General features: G+C 35.6%; 1 protein-coding gene across 1 annotated transcript; it reads left to right on the forward strand.

The window, feature by feature from the left end:
* Positions 1–679: 679 nt before the first annotated feature.
* Positions 680–1,543, forward strand: LOC147078482 (uncharacterized). The gene has a single exon (XM_085960478.1). The coding sequence runs from the start codon at positions 680–682 to the stop codon at positions 1,541–1,543; it is 864 nt and encodes a 287-aa protein (XP_085816604.1).
* Positions 1,544–20,850: the final 19,307 nt, after the last annotated feature.

A 20,850-nucleotide genomic window follows, 5' to 3' on the forward strand; every position in this document is an offset into this window, starting at 1 on the left:
ATGTAGTGGCCGAATAATAACTATCAAATTCATCTATTGTTTATAAAAATATCAAGTTACTTTGCAGCGATACATTCCCACTGAATGTATTTTCTAGTAAACAACATACAGATCGTCAGCGAAATTAGAGACGGTGTAGTATTACATATAACAATACTTAATTAGTATTACGGCGTATTGAGCTAAGTAAACGTTTCCCATAGTATTTGCTTACAACTATAATAACATAATATCATAGCGCATTATACTATTACTATATTATCTGAATAATCAGTTTTCTCGTAGTGTCATATTTTATAACAAATAATATTTCATTTCACTATTCGATTTAAAACGCTGATGCTTATACTTAGTCTAATGTAATTGTATACCTATTATATTTTATATTGTGTAAATTTTGTGTTGACGTGTTACTTTGGTATTGTATAAATAAGGGAAAACAATTCAACACAAGGTCACTCAAATCAAGTCACTCGACTCAGAGTAATTAGCAAGTAACTATCATTGTATAAATACGCTGGTAAATAAATCTCACCATACGACATCGAAGACTTCGTCATTACTATCATCCTCTACCTACGCATCGACACCACACTGGAGTGACCTCAACAGTGGCGACCAACAGCCAACAGTGGTGAACCCGACGTTCCACGCAACCGCAAATTCAACATTCAAGACAATGCCGAGAGGATATGATGACACCTACAGCCCCGCCGCAACCAGTCACAGCGAACCTTCAAAGGCCGTCGGAGAAGTCAATAGAGTCGCTGTACGAATACCACCCTTCTGCCCAGAAGATCCGGAGATGTGGTTCTGCATGGCAGAAAGAAGCTTTACAGCATCAGGAGTCGTAACGGAGGAGACGAGGTTCGGGTACATCTTAGGAGCATTGGACCCACGGTACGCTTCCGAAGTGCGAGACATCATACTAAACCCACCAGACGAAGGAGCATACAAACTCTTGAAAAAGGAATTGATTCGTCGCCTCAGCTCCACTCAAGAGCAAAAAACAAGACGTCTTCTAGAACACGAAGAGATGGGAGATCGAAAACCGTCACAGTTCCTACGACATTTAAGGACGCTTGCCGGTACCGCCATCTCCGACGAAGTTCTAAGAACTTTATGGATGGGTAGATTGCCACACACAATGCAGGTAGTGCTCGCCACCCAAAAGGACACAGATCTGGATAAAGTGGCGGACCTAGCTGATGCCATGGTAGAAGCCACAGAAAGACCGTCAATCTCGGAGGTTTCCATGGAAGCACTGATTGAGACTAGGATGCGGAAACTCACAGTCTCATTACAGGAGCAGATGACAAGTATACGAAACGAAATTGCCAGCATCCACAGCCGTGACTCACGCCCACGAGCAAACTACGACCGTCGATTCAATAACCGCTCACGAAGCCGTACACGTTCATCCAGTCGCAACAGAGAAGATACCCAAGGCAAATGTTGGTACCATCATAGGTTCGGAGCAGCTGAACAGAAGTGCATACAACCCTGCAGCTACCAAGTGGGAAACGCTCCGGGCAATCACTGATAGCGGCCAGCGAATACAGCCCGATGTCAAGCCGCTTATTTGTCACCGACCGCAACATGAAAACGCAATTTCTAGTAGACACAGGTACCGATCTCTGTGTGTACCCACGTTCTAAGGTTCCAGGACGTCCAACAAAAACGACATACAAACTGTCAGCGGCAAACGGAACAGTAATCGCTACATACGGAAACCTTCCGCTGACATTAAACTTGGGCCTAAGACGAGACTTCACATGGAGGTTCGTCATTGCCGATGTTAGTAAGCCCATCATTGGAATTGACTTTTTAATCCATTTTGGATTGTTAGTCGATGCCAAGAATAGACGTCTGTTGGACCAAACCACTCATCTCACAACTTCCGGAAACCGCAGTACTGGAGAGGTTCTGTCGATCAAAACCGTTTCAGGCATGTCTGCGTATCACGACCTGTTGCAACAGTTTCCAGACCTCACACGTCCTGATGGCACAGTCAAAACGCCGCATCACACAACGAAACACCATATCGAAACAACACCGGGACCACCAGTGGCTGCTCGCCCAAGACGACTCGCCCTAGATAAATTACAGATTGCGAAGAGGGAGTTTCAGAATATGATGAGACTTGGAATCGCTCGACCATCAAGTAGCAGTTGGGCATCACCGTTACACCTGGTCGCCAAATCGAACGAACAATGGCGTCCATGTGGTGACTACCGAAGTCTGAACGCCAGAACCATACCAGATCGGTATCCGGTACGTCACATCCAAGATTTTGCCCAAGCTCTCCGTGGAAGGAAGGTATTTTCCACCATCGACCTAGTCCGAGCATACAATCAAATCCCAGTCGCCGAAGAAGACATACCGTAGACTGCCATTACGACACCTTTTGGCCTCTTCGAGTTCCCATATATGTCGTTTGGCCTCCAAAACGCAGCGCAAACTTTTCAAAGATTCATCGACGAAGTACTACAAGGTATGGACTTTTGCTATGCCTACATTGACGACATCTTGATCGCTTCAAGCTCAGAAGAGGAACACCTCCAACACCTGAAAACGCTCTTTACACGTTTGCAGGAGTACGGAGTTGTGGTAAACTCAAGGAAATGTGACTTTGGTAACTCCACGGTCAAGTTCCTCGGATATCTCGTATCTGCGGATGGCATCTGTCCACTACCCGACAAGGTGGAAGCCATTCGGGAGTACAGCCGCCCAGAGAATGTCAAAGGCCTACGCCGGTTTTTGGGTATTTTGAACTTCTATAGAAGGTTCATACCCAATGCTGCAGGTACTCAAGCACCTCTGCACACACTTCTCCAGGGTAAGGTAAAAGGCAAGCAGCCTATTCCATGGACTCCCGAGACTATCAAAGCATTTGAAGCATGCAAGAAAAGTTTAGCTGATGCAACACTACTAGCTCATCCGAAAAATGACGCACCTCTAGCTATCATCAGTGACGCCTCAGACACAAGTGTTGGCGCAGCACTCCACCAATTGATCGATGATCAATGGGAACCACTCGCGTTTTTCTCCAAGAAACTCAGCCCAGCCGAGCAGAAGTATGGAGCTTACGACCGTGAACTTCTAGCGATCTACATGGCAGTCAAGTATTTCCGACACATGGTAGAAGCCCGATCATTCGTCATATACACGGACCACAAGCCCATCACTTTTGCTTTCAAGCAGAAAGCCGAGAAATGTACTCCACGACAGTTTCGGCATTTAGACTTCATTGGACAATTTTCAACCGACATCCGTCACATCTCTGGCAAGGACAACGTCGTTGCCGACGCTCTTTCTAGAGTAGAAGCGATTTCCGAAAATCCACTCGATTACGCAAGCCTGGCAGCTGATCAACAAAAAGATGAAGAGCTAAAGATATTCCTACGCGACGGATCTGTCTTACAACTAAAGCAGGTGCAGATTCCGGAAGCCAACGTAGCTATCTTTTGCGACGTGTCTACTGCATACGCAAGACCTTTCATCACCAAGCCGTTCCGTGAAGCTGCATTCAATACAATACACCGACTTTCACATCCTGGCATTACCGCAACCACAAAACTCGCAACACAGCGTTTTGTGTGGCCTTCTATCGAAAAGGACTGCAAGCAATGGGCTCGCAGTTGCATTCAATGTCAGAAAAATAAAGTCACACGCCATGTCTCAGCACCATTAGGCACGTTTGTGCCACCGTCAACTAGATTTGAGCACGTCCACATCGACATCGTCATCCTACCACCGTCGGAGGGATATCGATACTGTTTAACATGTGTAGACCGCTTTACTAGATGGCCAGAAGCCTTCCCGTTGAAAGACCAAGAAGCAGAGACAGTAGCACGAGCATTTTACTCCGGATGGATCACGCGATTTGGAACTCCAGTACGAATTACTACGGACCAAGGAAGACAGTTTGAGTCACAGCTGTTCAGACAACTAAATCGTCTGGCAGGTACAACTCACATTCACACCACCGCATACCATCCCGCAGCAAATGGCATGGTCGAGAGATTACATCGACAAATGAAAGCAGCCATCAAATGCCATCAAAACACGCGTTGGACAGAGACATTGCCCACAGTCTTGATGGGAATCAGAGCAGCTTGGCGAGAAGATCTCAAAACTACCTCAGCCGAGCTGGTCTATGGCAAACCTCTACGGTTACCTGGCGAATTCTTAGGTTCAAAGCAACCCAACGACTGTGAACCAGCTAATTTTGTCAGATATCTCCGACAACATTTTTATGAATTGCAACCCGCCAAAACAACGCACCACGGCAGGAAACAATCATTTATATTCAAAGATTTGGATAAAACCACGCATGTGCTACTCCGAGATGATACTGTCAAAAGACCTTTACAGTCGCCATACACTGGCCCACACGAAGTAATTAGCAGGAATACTCGAACTTACGTCATTCGCGTTCGAGGCAAGGACATCACAGTCACTGTAGACCGCCTTAAACCTGCATACATCATAGCAGAAGAGGACGACAACTCATCAAAAGAGAAACCGACATTGAACGATCCAGCACCAGAAGACATCAGACGGCATGATAACGTCACACGTACAGGAAGACGTATACACTTTCCTGATCGTCTAGGCTACTGAAAAACATCCCAAAAGTGCATATTCCATAGTGCTACGGAACATATATCGTTATATCATTTATACATTAGTAAATCGTTTAGGTTAACACGTAATTAAATTCCATTGTTATATCCATTTTTTTTTCAACAACAAAAAACCCACTCAATTATATCATATAGTATCGAAATTAGTAAATTTCTGGAAAGGGGGTATGTAGTGGCCGAATAATAACTATCAAATTCATCTATTGTTTATAAAAATATCAAGTTACTTTGCAGCGATACATTCCCACTGAATGTATTTTCTAGTAAACAACATACAGATCGTCAGCGAAATTAGAGACGGTGTAGTATTACATATAACAATACTTAATTAGTATTACGGCGTATTGAGCTAAGTAAACGTTTCCCATAGTATTTGCTTACAACTATAATAACATAAAATCATAGCGCATTATACTATTACTATATTATCTGAATAATCAGTTTTCTCGTAGTGTCATATTTTATAACAAATAATATTTCATTTCACTATTCGATTTAAAACGCTGATGCTTATACTTAGTCTAATGTAATTGTATACCTATTATATTTTATATTGTGTAAATTTTGTGTTGACGTGTTACTTTGGTATTGTATAAATAAGGGAAAACAATTCAACACAAGGTCACTCAAATCAAGTCACTCGACTCAGAGTAATTAGCAAGTAACTATCATTGTATAAATACGCTGCTAAATAAATCTCACCATACGACATCGAAGACTTCGTCATTACTATCATCCTCTACCTACGCATCGACACCACACTGGAGTGACCTCAACAGTGGCGACCAACAGCCAACATATATAAAAAGTTTTAAAAATTCAAAATTAATAAATCTATTCAAATTTTCAGATTCAACTGTTACTAAGCAAAGTTATGAGGCACGAAGTAGCCAGTGGGTTGGTACCAACTTCTTGTACCTACCTATTTGAAGACTTGTAATGCAAGTGAAATATATCATATTCCTAGAAAACCGCAGACAGGTAAATCCGCCCGTGTAATCCTTTCCTCAACGATATTTGTTTACTTGTGAATGGTAAATAGCCAAGGATATCCGACTTGAAAACATTTTCCTGTCTTTTTTTGTTACTTAGTTGTATTTGTATGCAATTGTCTATTCTAAGAATTTATTTGAATAGTTGTACGATGTAATATTATGTAAATACGTGAACGAAACAATTATAATATAATATCAAATTATGAAGCTCGTATTAGGTATAACCTGGTAATATACCCAAAGGAGAGTTTGCTAAAATCTAATGGAAACAACTTAATATAGTTACGAAATACATATATGAAACAATTGAATTCTATAATATTATAAAAGTCTTATATTATGAATATACTATCCGTCGTGAAGCAGGATAAGAATGCTTGGCACTTGATAAGAATTTTAACTTTGCTACGCTCTACAGGAAATTAAAGAGGACAATATTATAACTATTACGCATTAAAATATAATATGTATACCTACATATTAAAATTATGTCTCAATGGATACTTACCGAATCATTTTCTATAATTAAACAAATTAATTATGTATGCGAATGAATGTAAATTGACATATGTTATGTAATTATTAGGTACATATCGCTGCATCAGTACAAAGGTAACAAAAACCTGTTGAGAAAATGGCTGTCAAAGTTTTTGAATACCAATAAGAGAGTAATTAGATATTTTTATAAAGTATGTATATATATATATATATATATATTATTATCATATAAATATCTTAAAAAATTAACATTTTATCTACAATTATAAAGAACCATCTTAAATTCCCCCCCATATTTAAATTAAATCAATTTATGTAATAAAGTGTAGTATTGCACTAAAACAATTATTATACTTCTTTGGTATTCATGTTGATGTCATACAAATTTATCTGAAATATTATGGTAAAATAAATTTATACAAAAATAGTGCAGCCTTGCCCAGAAACTTCAACTGATCCTCCATATTTTGTAATTCATATGTCAAAACTTACATTTTGTCAAATAGTATACCCTTGTATTGAGGCAGCGATTTATAGATTTGTATTATGAGAGAAAATGAGCATAATAATGACATTATTATATTCATTAACTCATAAATAAAATTCTTCATTCTTAACCTTTCCTTGCCTTAAATCAAAAGAAAAACTTTTATAAAATTGATACTTAGCCTACTTATTGAAATACAAATTGTACAAAACTATTTCTTCTCACGCTACTTTTCCCACGTGAATAAAATATATAAAATTAACTGTCATAGTAATAATTGTCCCCGTAATTAATGTCTGTTTAGAGTTCTTTGGCCTATATCACTCCGTATAACTAATAACAAAAAAACATTCACGTCGAAAGGGCGTGATTCCTTAAAATATATTTCCATTGCATGCCCCCAACTATTTAATGTCTTCGTATTTATTTATACTGTAAGAGCGTGCTCCCGGCTTTGAACAAAAAGTGTATGTTATATTATTCTTTTTTGACGTTTTTCAAGCGCAAAGTTTATGATAATGCTCTTGGTGTCCTCCTCTATAAAGTATGTGATAAGTATAAAACACTTGGTGTCACATAATGACAGTATTTCAGGCTTAAATATTCTCATGCACACAGTGACGTTCTTAGGTGTAGTCAGTAGTGTTAACGTCAGACAAAGTCAAAAATGTATCTCTGCTGTTAATCAAATATTGATTTTTAAATTCTTTTTTTTTTTTTTTTTTTAATTTTTGTTGTTTGATTTTTCACGTCATGTAGATACAACGTGATGCTTATAAGAATCCCCGTAGCTTATCAGTTTTATATCCACTGACCATGTTGTCCTGCTACTAAAAACTATGTCCTGTAAGTCTATCCTGAAAGACTTTCTACCATCTACTAAGGTGGCGAAAATGCGCTGAAATAGATTAAGGTATATTAGTATATTTCCATATAAAATGAAAGCTGTATATTGCTACTGAAAAAAAAAGAATTTTGAATTCTATGTCTTCTCGATACGCAAGTTCGGTTAAGTAAAATCTAGATAATACCTATTTTAAAATTCCACAATCAATTAGTACATATTATAAAAATTGAATAGTATATTTTATATCAATTGACGTTGGTATGTATGACGCAGAATCAAACTAACATGCAGCCCATTTCGGCGCCTGAATATTATCATCATAATTACCTTCCATGTTGCCTTAACGTAAAGCTACTGATCCAGTATCAAAAGTGACAGTAATCAACTACACTCCCCCATTCTCATTCTACAGCTTGAAAAATTATAGGGATTCTAAACGATCACAAGAATGCCCTAAAACCTCCTGGATTGACGAAAATTTAAAATTATTAAGCGAAGAATTGAGGACTGAGAAGTGTATAAGGGGTTAGTAGAGGCCTTCATCGTGTAGTGTATTAACCTCAACTGATCATCAGTAATGATGGATGGTAATAATATAACAATTCTACTAGTTTTAATAATTATCTTTTAAGTTAACTTAAGCAATATCGCAATGCACAATATAGCGTCACGGATAAATACGTGTTAAACTGAACACAAAAACATTTTTTTTTTATATTTCTAGTAAAATAAAATTACTAACCTCCGCTACTCGGCACAGCCCAACTTACCTAAGGACGCGGACGTCGCTGCGTAGACCCGGAAAGCCGCCTGCCTTTTTCGTCTACGACAGGTCTACGTCGTCTCTACGCTATACCAATCGATGAGTTTTACTTTGCGAAAAACTAATGGCGCGCCATTAAATAAGCTTATACTGAAATTTATAGTCTTATATTTTTATGCCATTTTTAAACTAAGCTTATTGAAGCCATAAACTATAATAATACATATTGAATGGCAGTTTAAATTATCCGATAAATTATTGGGAAATTTCATGTACAATGAGTAGGAAGAGTTGTAACTCTTACATGGAAACTATTGTATGAATATAATTCTTATATTATTCACTATAATATTGAGTGCCAATGTGTAGATATAATTCGATTATTCACTGGTGAAATACTTTAATTCGTTGATTTATAGTAATAATCTTATATACGTTAATATGTACCTACTCTTATTTCAAATAATTAGTGCGTATGTATTTAGTTATACGTCTAGTCGTCGGTCCCAATTAAAAAAGTCGGATCTGAATTTTTGGCATTTTCGGATTATTACGTAAAAGTTATTTAAACACTTTAAACATTTTTACCACAATCACAGTTTTTTTGTTTGTTTGAAAAATTCCGAGATACTCAAGTTAAAAATGACGGATCTACCGACAGTGTCCGAATAACAATGTCAGTTCTTACCAACCGACATTGTTGGCTGGGCGCGGGTGAGCAAGATGCGTCGGATCTGACAGTTGCTGCTATGTTCACCGGACAGACGGATATTTTTAGAAAAGTTTCTATAATACGTATTTTTATTCATCATGGCAAGCAATAGGTCACAAAGGATATTAAAGAATGCTTTAGGCTCAAAGTATAGTGACAAATTTCTGGAGAAAAAGAAAGAAATGAACACTGACAATTCAAATCTCAACGGTCATTCTGACAGGAAAGGTAGGTTAAGTAAAATATTACTAAAATATTATTTTTAACTGGCATTCTTATAAAATTAAATAAGTGAATATTTTATAATTGTCATATTTTTACATTTACTAAAAATAGTTCAAAACTAGGTGTTTCTTAGTAATAATGTCGGTTGTGGAAGATATGACTATTTTAACCTACATTTTAATAAGATCTCTGTCGGATATGGGACATCCGACGTTTTTAATTGGACAAAACTTTATGTCTAATGTCATAAGTGGTACAACCGACTATTTTCACTGTACATCAACAATTCTGTTTTGTGTTAAGTGGTAGAACCGACAGTTTTAATGGGACTGGTGTTTTAAAATTATTGTAGTACCGAAAATGTTCCTTGATTAAATTATTTTTTTATTAAAATGTTTAAACTAACTTTTGAGGGTTACGGGCAATATCTATAAAATGGCTAATTTACATATTATTCTTCATTATTTTGTTTAGTATATCGTTAAGAATGACTATTTTTATTTTTCAGCTAGAGAAAAATGTTTGAAGAATCCATGCCAAAATGCCGACTGAAGTGCTTTGATTTTTTTTTCTGAAGCGCAACGCTTACACATTTTTCACAAATTTTGGTCTCTAGACGTAAAATATACCGAGAAAATTCTGAAGCGTCGTCAAACAACTAAGTCACCAAGCATGATCGTTGAAATACATTTGTTTATTATCTGCCTATTGAGGATAAGAAAAAGAAATATTTTGTAAGACTATGTGTCTGAATACTATTTCATCTGGAAAACGTACTATTATAAGCACTGCTCGGAAGAAATATGATGGAGATAATAATATTGAGCCTGATCAACGTGGTAAATACGACCATAAAAAACCGTCATAGGTAACGAGATGGTGAAAAGCATATGCGATCACGTAAACTGTTTTCCTCTGGTAGAATCGCACTATATTCGAAAAGATTCTAAAAAACTGTAAACTAAGTGACTCTTGAATGTTCAATTTATATCGCGAGTAGTTTGATCTGAATAAATATTCTAACAAGTCACTAAACAAAGGGTAATACAGAGATATTGTAAATGAAAAGTTCAATATAGCATTTCACCGGCCAAAAAAAGATTGCTTTTGTCATGCATTTTCGGTCAAGACCGGTCCAACAGACGATGACAAAAAAAGACAGGGAAAACATTTGGCCCTTAGGAAGGCACATCGCACACTTAAAAATGAAGATAAAAACGAGGCTTACAGAGTAAAAGTATTGTAATCGTTATATTTGACTTTCAAAAAGTTTACTTACTTACGTTCAAAAAGTAAGTAAGTAAAAGGACTCTTCATGGGGAAGTATGACGTATTTTTTTTATTACAAACGAAAATTACCAACTTTAAATATTACTGTGTATAATATGGCAATGAAAATCGGAATTTTTTATATGTGGCACGAAGGAATTGCAAAACGGGGAGCAAATGAGGTTTCTAGTAAGTTGTCTGTACAATTTTATAAAAGAACCGCATTATTTATCGGTGTAAAAGAATTTAGATTTTGGTCTGACAATAATTGTGGTGGTCAGAATAGAAACCGCATCATATTTACCCATTATATGCTTGCAGCTAAGGAGTTCAATGTCACCATTACTCATAGATTTATAGAAAAGGACCACACTCAGAATGAGAATGACAGCGTTCACTCAACCATTGAAAGAGCTAGTGATCGCAAAATGTTTGTATGTTCCTGAGAAGTGGTAGGTATTGCTTAATCCGTTGGAAAAAAGCTGAAGGTGAACCATACATAGTAAAAAAAGTGTTTACAATGATGTACCTATAGGATTTTAAATCATTACTCGCAAACAAAAATTGGACATAAAATACTTCGTGAATTTATGTAATTGACTCGTGTAACAAAACTAAATGTAAATGCACAACAATGCGACACGATTGAGTATGAATATGATTTAAGTGAACCTGTAAAAGCTATAGTTGTGCTAAGATGTGCAGCACGAAACACTTTCAGATTTTCAAGAGAATTTGATCTGAAAGAAGCTTATGATGGCTCACTTCCTGTCAGTTACTATAAGTATAAAGATTTGCAAGATATGTGTAAGAGTAATCTTATTCCAGAAAAATATCACAACTTTTACATGGAGCTCACCCATATTGAAAGATTCTAAAAAATACAAGTGGAGGATATCATTGATAGTAATAGTGACAAAAAACAAAGTTAACTATTACTAACTATAGTTTTTGTGGATTTTTAAGTTAAAAAAAATACTTAAATATATAGGAATTTTATTAAGCTATAACAATGTCCAGTTTTTATGATTATAAGGTATATTTTTTATGTTTACAATGTAAATTTTATGATTATGTTTTCTTTTTTGTAAATAGCTACTTTTATATCTATCTTTGATTTCGATTTTATACATACATTCTTTAAATTAAGTACTTGGAATTGCTTTATTCGACAGATCCGACATAAAATTTTCATCAACTTCCAGTTAAAATAGTCGGAACTGACACATTCGACATATTAATTTTAACATAACCCCATTAAAATTGTCATAACTGACACTTCTGACAAAATTACTTAATTTATTCCAGTTAAAAATGTCGCATGTGACTTTTCTCGAGTTTTTATAAGTAATTCTCAAAAATTGTAATATATATATTTGAACCATCTAAAAACAAGTGTTTTTGCCAAATTTAGTAACAATATTTCATTAATTAACGATTTTATGGATAAAAACATCTTTGATTGCTCGTACTGAAAAGTAGCATTTTGCAGATCCGACTTTTTTAATTGGGACCGACGGTATTATCATTCGTTGTAAATATTAGCGCTATCTTGAAGATGATTTTTTTTATGTTGTGGTAAATACTTGTTGATCATCCATTTTTAGAGCCTATTTAATCAATGATCTACCGAGAGGAGGGTCAGCAAATTTTTTTTTGAAATGGCCACAATGTATTTTTTTTAGGCTCAGCAGGCCAGGTAGCGAACTCGAAAATGCTGTGATGTGACTGAGTTTACTGAGATATCTAATATATAAAAATCAATATTTGTTTGTTTGTTTGTTTGTTCGTATTTTATGCGCTGCCATACCGTTCATCCGATTGCGATAAAACTTTGTGAACTTATTGCTTGCACTTTCGCGAAAAGTATAGGCCAGTGGTTGGCAAACTCATTAGTCAAAAGAGCCAAATATCAACAGTACAACGATCGAGATTTCTTTTGAGAGCCAAATATATTAAACTGAAATTATACAATATGTAGGTACTCTGTTTATTAACTTATAAACTTTAGTTAAAGATTTAAGTCTTAATTAAACTATAGGTACACTGAATAAAACTTGATATCATACTTAATAATGATATTATTTATTGATAATAATTAAATTGTAAGTTAGGTATCAATAGTCAGGTTTGTATGTTGATGTTTTTAATTTTAAGCACGATTCCAGGTTCTCATCAATAAAACGACTTCTCAATTTACTCTTGATTTCCTATCTTAGAAATCTCTTTACTCACCACAAAACATGGAATATTAACATTGTTGGAAGATTGTATTCAGTAATTAAATACATAACTTGATTTGTAGAGCCGCACTCAAGGGGCCAAAGAGCCGCATGTGGCTCGCGAGCCGCGGTTTGCCGACCACTGGTATAGGCTATATCTTATATATAAAAATGAATGACCGCCTGTCTGTTTGTCTGTCTGTCTGCCTGTCTGTCCCGTATGCGTTCCTATACCATTCATCCGATTGCGATAAAATTTTGGTAAGTGGTTGTATGCAGGGACGGCTCTAGTAAAGGAGCAAAGTGTGCAGTGCACTCCCGTCATAGATTAAATAAAAATATATAGGTAATATAAAACCCCCATGTATTCAGAAAAATGCGATATCGAAAACTTATGCGAAATCACTCATTTTAAATTCCGCGCGTTTTCGAACAATGGTGACGCAAGCGTTTCAACACTTCGCCTCAGCCACCCATACACACAAATGTCGAAAAAACAATGTCGATGAGACGCGACCAATACACACGTAATAATTCCATCGATGCAGGAGCATTATTCGAAGTGTTCCTTGAATTTACGCACATTTTTCACGCATACATTTATAGCGGACAACCACAGCGACAAAAGAAATGAAGCTTGTAGAATCAAAATCACCAAAGTTCTATAAGACTACATGAGTCTTCGTTGGAAACGATGTTTTTCATATTCTTTTCATTTCAAGTACAGTGCACCGGCCGAAAGCACACACACATAAGCTAGTCATTTGGACTTTATACACAAACCTCACAAACCAATATGAATATTCCTACATATAACTCAGGCGACGCGTCGAGGTACAGTTGGAAGCCTAATTATTATAATGAAATGACGAACTTCATGTCGATGCATATTGTGTCAAAAATATAATCATATTCACGACTGTTAGTTTGGTTGATATAGTCTATGGGTTGATCGTTCGACAGTTGGGTTTATAATATAGATTTAATAGTATTTACAATGAGTACCGTGTATTCAGTTGCATATATTAAGGACAATCGTCACGATTTTTCCAAACGAATTGATATTAAAGTGGCAGGCCGTCCTTTGCCATGTATAAATTTAATTCAAAAGTGTACAGTGAAATCGAAGATTGTTAATCGGAAATTTAATGTGCAAATGTACTCAAAAACACAATGGCTTTGCGGATGTAATATTCTTAATACCCTATTTTGTTTTCCGTGTCTGTTGTTCGGCGGAGATGTTAACTGGACGGTCCATGGGATTCAAGACTTGGTCCACCTGTCAGTAAAAATCAAAAAACACAGTGGTTCAGAAAAACATATTTTAAATGAAATGCAACTTGCAGTCTTGGGAGAAATAGATATACGTTCACAATTGGATGCAGGGTACCGTTTATCTGTGAAACAATTTAACGAACGTGTTGACAAAAATCGTTATATTTTATCCAGATTGATTGACTGTGTGAAGTTCTGTGGTGCATTTGAATTAGCTCTTAGAGGACATGATGAATCTGCAGATTCAAATAATCCAGGTGTTTACCGAGGGCTTATTGACTTTGTCTCGGAAATTGACATAGCCATGAAACAGCATTTGGAGAGCAATAGTGTTTTTAAGGGTACGTCAAAAACGATTCAAAATGACATTTTAGATTCGATTCTAGAGGTGTGCCGTAACGAAATTAAAAATGAAATATCACAAAGCAAGTTTGTAGCTATACAAGCAGATGAAACAACGGACATATCTACTACAGAACAACTTGTTTTGGTCATAAGGTATGAACTACGCGGACAGATACATGAACGATTCTGGAAATTTATGACGCCGAAAAACCACACTGCGGCAGGTATTGCATCTGAAATTTTGAAAGAACTAGAAGTTCTCGACATTAAACAAGCACAACTAATTGGCCAGAGTTATGACGGCGCATCCGTGATGAGTGGCCGATTAGGTGGTGTACAGGCTTTGATAAAAGCTTCGTATCCACACGCACACTTCATACATTGTTATGCACACCAATTGAATTTGATAATGGAAAGAAGTGTTTCAGCTAACACCATAGTCCGAAACTTTTTTGCTAATTTACGAGCGTTTCCAATTTTTTTTTCGAGGTCTGCGAAGCGAACTGATATCTTGAAAGAAATAGTTCATAGAAAAATACCAGCAGCACCAACAACGAGGTGGAATTTCAATATAAGAACAGTTACCGTTGTGCATACTTATCGCGATCAGTTAAAAGAGTGCATGGAACACATTTTAGAATCTGAAAATTTAGACGCCGATACCATTAATCAAGCTGGAATGTTGTTACGGTATTTAAACGAAGACAATTTTAACTATTGGTTAGATTTCTTTGCCAAAATTATGCCAAACTGTGATATACTTTTTAAACAACTTCAATCGAGGTCAAAGGACGTGTTGGAGATAAATATGGACATTGAACACTTTACGCGTGCTATACAATGTATTCGTCAAAATAATCATATGTCACAAATTCAACCATCGAAAAAACGTCGTCCCAATGATTTACCTCATTCTGTTATATGCAATGAAGTATGCGACATTATAGTGAACCAAGCGAAAGATCGTTTCGAATATAAAGGTCATTTAGTAATAGCCAAATTGTTTTTTAGTGAAAAGTTCCGGGATTATCATACAAATTTTCCAACTACAGATTTTAATACGGTAACCACATTATACGACATTATTGACAAATTTAAACTTAAAAATGAACTAATAGTCTTATACAGTAGAGAAGATTTCTACGTTACTGATGGAGCATTGTCGATACTTCAACTTTTCACTAATAATAATTTACTGGAAGTATTTAGTGAAAGTGTTACCCTATTAAAAATAATTTGTACAATTCCGATGACTTCAGTGGAAAGTGAGCGTTGTTTCTCAACTTTAAAGAGGGTTAAGTCATTTTTGAGAAATACCATGTCTCAAGGCAGGCTAAATGCTCTTGCGATGCTTAGTATAGAAAAACAATTGATATCGTCAATACCAGACTTTAATATTCGTGTTATTGACGTGTTTTCAAAATCCAAGGATCGGAGGATGGACTTCTTGCATAAATAGGTGAGTCTTTTTTGCACTCCCTCATATTCTTGTCACCGGCCGCCACTGGTTGTATGCACACCTGCGAAGGTTTCTGAATTAGAAAAATCATCATCTTCTTCTTCTTCTGCATTCTATTTTCTTTTATTCGTATGTTTCCTATACCATTCATCCGATTGCCACAAAACTTTCGTCAGTTGTTGTACGCACACCCGCAAAGGTTTCTGAATTAGAAAAACCATTTTCTTCTTCCTCATTATATCTTCTTTTATTCGTATGGTTCCTATACCATTCATCCGATTGTGATGAAACCTTCGTCAGTTGTTTTGGTAACACCCGCAAAGGTTTCTGAATTAATACAACCATCTTCTTCTTCTTTTTCTTCTTCTTCATTATATCTTCTTTTATTCGTATGGTTCTTATACCATTCATCCAATTGCGATGAAACCTTCGTCAGTTGTTGTGGTAACACCCGCAAAAGTTTATGAATTAGTACAACCATGTTCTTCTTCTTCTTCTTCTTCTATTCCATATTATTCTATTCGTATGCGTTCCTATTCCATTCATCGGATTGCAATAAAACTTTCGTTAGTAATTGTGCCAACACCCGCGAAGGTTCCTGAATTGGTACAACCATCTTCTTCTATGCTATCTTCTTCTATTCGTATGCGGTCCTATACCATTCATCCGATTGCAATGAAACTTTGATCAAGTGTTGTGCTCATGCCCGCAAAGGTTTCTGAATTAATACAACCATTTCCTTCTTCTTTTTCTTCTATTCTATCTTCTTCTATTCGAATTCGTTCTTATACTATTCATCCGATTGCGATGAAATTTTGACCAGTTGTTGTACGCATGCCCGCGAAGGTTTTTAAATTAGTACAACCATCTTCTTCTTCTTCTATTCGTATGCGTTCCTATACCATTCATCCGATTGAAATAAAACTTTCATCAGTAATTGTGCCAATACCCGTGAAGGTTTCTGAATTGATACAACCATCTTCTTCTTCTTCTTCTATTCTATATTCTTCTATTTGTATACGTTCCTATTCCATTCATCCGATTGCGATGAAATTTTGACCAATTGTGCGCACGCCCGTGAAGGTTTCTGAATTAGTACAACCATCTTCTTCTTCTTCTATTCGTATGCGTTTCTATACCATTCATCCGATTGCGATGAAATTTTGGTAAGTGGTTGTATGCACACCCATGAAGGTTTTTGAATTGGAAAAATCATCTTCTTCTTCTTCTTCTTCATTTTATTTTCTTTTATTCGTATGGTTCCTATACCATTCATCCGATTGCGACGAAACTTTCGTTAATTGTTATGCACACACCCGGGAAGGTTTCTGAATTAGAAAAACCATCGTCATCTTCTTCATTATAACTTTCTTTATTCGTATGGTTCCTAAAACGTTCACCCGATTGCGATAAAACCTTCGTCAGTTGGTGTAGTAACACCCGAAAAGGTTTATGAATTAGTACAGCCATCTGCTCACGCCCGCAAAGGTTTCTGAATAGATACAACTATTTTCTTCTTCTTTTTCTTCTATTCTATTTTCTTCTATTCGTATCGGTTCTTATACCATTCATCCGATTGCGATGGAATTTTGACCAGTTGTTGTGCGCATGCCCGCAAAGGTTTCAGAATTAGTATAACCATCTTATTCTTCTTCTATTCGTATGCGTTCCTATACCATTCATCCGATCACAATGAAACTTTCATCAGTAATTGTGCCAACACCCGTGAAGGTTTCTGAAATGATACAATCATCTTCTCCTTTTTCTATTCTATATTCTTCTATTCGTATGAGTTCCTATACCATTCATCCGATTGCGATGAAACTTTTGTCAGTTGTTGTGCGCACACCTGCGAAGGCTTCTAAATCAGTATTATACAAAATACAAAGTTTGCTGTTTGTTTGTTCCATCCAATTTTGAATTTTTTCTACATATTAATACTATTAATAACGTTTGCATATTTTAGATTCGATTTTAATTTAGTGTTCTTTTGTTTGACCTTTACTCTTATTATCATTACATTCATATTGCCATATTTTATTACACAGATATTTTAATATTAAAAAGATAATAACTAAGATAAATGTATCCACGAAGCGACCCTGTGCGAAGCCGGGTACTTCAGCTAGTAATATAATAAAAATGTCCACGATAGAGAGGAGCACGGAGAATTAACAAAAACAAATGATTGTTATTAATTTACAAATAATATGTAAAAAGCTAAAAAAAACGGACATACTAAACTATGGAAGAGACATACTTCAGGTTCACAATAAGACGTCGCATTTTTTTAAAAGCATTATATTTGACTTTTGTGGCGACCAGGTCAGACCGATGGACCCAATAGCTGATTGAACTGACTTGAACATCTCTTCCCTTTCAGAATACATTCTCGGACATTCCCAGAGGATTTGGTTTGCATCCTGTAGTTCTCCGTCACATGAATATGTTGATCGGATGACAAGTCTAAACTCAAAGAGCTTGGCAGCGAATCCACTATGCCCAGTCAATAGACTGGTGTGATGGTCAGAAGTCAAACTGGTTATCATCAATCGGCGTTGGACATTAGGAAACAATAAATATGTGTGTCTCCACTAATGGAGGCATCATACTTTCGCTGCTAGGTCCTCGTCGTCGCATCCAGTGTCATTTAACGTATTGTTCGCTTCCTCAGTGATTGGAGGCAGGGTAAGGTGAAAGTCGCCAATATTTGTATCCAGCATATTTTAGTACTGACTTGTGTCTATTTTTGCATTTGTTTAGCGGTTATCTATTCGCCGAGTTACCTTTATATTTCTAATAATCAGGGAATAGCCTTTTATATTTTCACAACGACTATGTTTTTTTAATTATTTTAAAACAATATCAGTGTTTAAAAGTATTATCATAAAATACACACAAAGGTGATAAATGAATTTATAATAAGGGGTCTTATATTATATATTAATACTCAAAAGTAGTAGTTATTTAATAAACATTCATTTTTATTAGAGAGTATGAGCGGAAATTTGTAAAATATTTTAATGCGGCCATTCGGAATAAACTTTAAATGTCACATTTCATTACTACTTGAACATTAGAATACTTTGATTCCCCTCCCATTTCCCGCGTGATTTCCGGTCGTAAAAAAACAAAAGAAACGCACGTGCTGAGGAAATAATATATTGCAATGACTAGGTAACCTGTTTAATCACTTAAAGTGCAAACGACTTTCCTCATAAAACGTAATGTTGAATGTAAGGCGCTATGTTACTGCATAAAAACACTTCATAAAGCACGTTGAAAAACGTAAAAAATATCGTCCAAAGCTGAATATTAAAAGGTCATATAATTTTCCGCTGGATTCACGTTAGTCGGAATGTGATAGCGTAGCTGCTCCAAAGTTAATGTAATATTATGTGTTAGTATCTTACAGTATTAAAATTAATAAGCATACCTATTTATATTTATAGCGACAAATTTATAATGGTTTACTTACTCATAATACACAAGACAACATATCTAATATTAGAGATAAATAGAGCACAGTTGCAGAGCTCACGAATCCTGAACGATCAGTTAAACTTTCCTAAAAGGCCATTATTTTATCTAATCTGAGAGTTTACATACAAAACTATAATTATTCATGTATATTTAATTTTTTTTTAACTAATATATATTTTAAAAGCCTGACATTTTGGTGCTGCGGTTGATGGATTCAGTTCACTGATAGTTGCATTGTATACGAGTAATGGGAATTTAATGCGCTTACTAGATGTTTGATCTTGTACTCAGTGCGTAGGTAATAAAGTGTTTACCATATTTAAGTATATTAGTTTATTCTATAAACAAAAATTAACTCTATTGGAATAAATAAAAGTAAATGGAATATTGTAAAGTTAAATAAATTAGAATTTCTTCTCCTTCTGACATGTCCAACCTTTAAATGGAGTATATGGATACCATACAGCACCTCCAAGAATCCTTGTCGGTCGCCAGTCCCCTTGTCTGATTCCAGCTAATACCAGTAAGCCGTAGCTCCGTTGTATATATTCTATAGACAGTATAAGTTAAACAATAATAATTAAGTTAGAAAAGAGTGCATTTCTCAACAGACTTACTTAGCAATATATATATATATTATCTAAATATTAGTTTACGTATAGGTTGCTGCTGTATTTTTTAATTTATTTTCCCTGGCACATGTGTATGAACACTGCACCTATAAATCTTCAAATCTGTAGTTATATATATGCATTACTTACTTACTATCTCTTGAACTGATAATACTATGATTATTAAATTTGATGTCCTCTAAAAGCTTAAGACATCAAATGACTGATATGTGATGCGTAGAACTATATATTATATCGATCACATTATAAAAGGTAAAAAGTACTGTATTCCTCACTTCAGAATCCATTATCCAACGACATACCTAACAGAAATATATGCTGTAATCTGAAATGCAGTTTAATCAAACTGTTTCAGTTTGCAGTCTTTAATAGTCTGCTTTCTATGGTCTTTTAGAGCATTCATATTATTCCAGCGTATTCGTATTTTATATTTCCAACGTATAACTCGTATGGTACCATTACATCGTGATGAGAGTTGTCTATGACAATTAATTCAGTGGAATTGATGTATAAGAACGTAGATTATTATGTGCTTGGATAGTAAGGCAGTAATGTAAGGCATGCCCAAGCTATGTGAAGCATTTAAAATAAAGTCAAATAACTGAATTCTGAACTAAGCATAATTATTATTGTCGGCATTATATATATGTGTTCATCTTAAACATAAGATAAAAGCTTCACTTACTTTCATTTTAAGAAAAACCTACGAAAAAATTAAGTTACAATAATAAAAGTTAAATAACAGTGAACTGAAAAGATATGCATACATTGTAATTTAAAATAATTAATATTTTTAATGTAGATCGTAGACCTGCGAAGTGTTACTATTATTGTAAAAATAATGTAAAATATATCGCATTATTTGTCTCACGAAACAATCCAAAGCAAACTCTCAATATAATAAAGAATCGTATTATGTTTTCTCTATTCTAATCTCGTTTCTTGAAATGCTTGACATGTTCTAAATAAACCATGATATATGAATAAAA

This window comes from Rhyacophila brunnea, unplaced genomic scaffold, assembly GCF_057557595.1.
Source record: "Rhyacophila brunnea isolate RB1 unplaced genomic scaffold, BYU_Rbru_1.0 scaffold_11, whole genome shotgun sequence".
Taxonomy (NCBI): Eukaryota; Metazoa; Arthropoda; class Insecta; order Trichoptera; family Rhyacophilidae; genus Rhyacophila; species Rhyacophila brunnea.

Coding starts and splice junctions, on each gene's coding strand:
- LOC147078482 (XM_085960478.1), top strand. CDS start 680: ATGCCGAGAGGATATGATGACACCTACAGCCCCGCCGCAACCAGTCAC.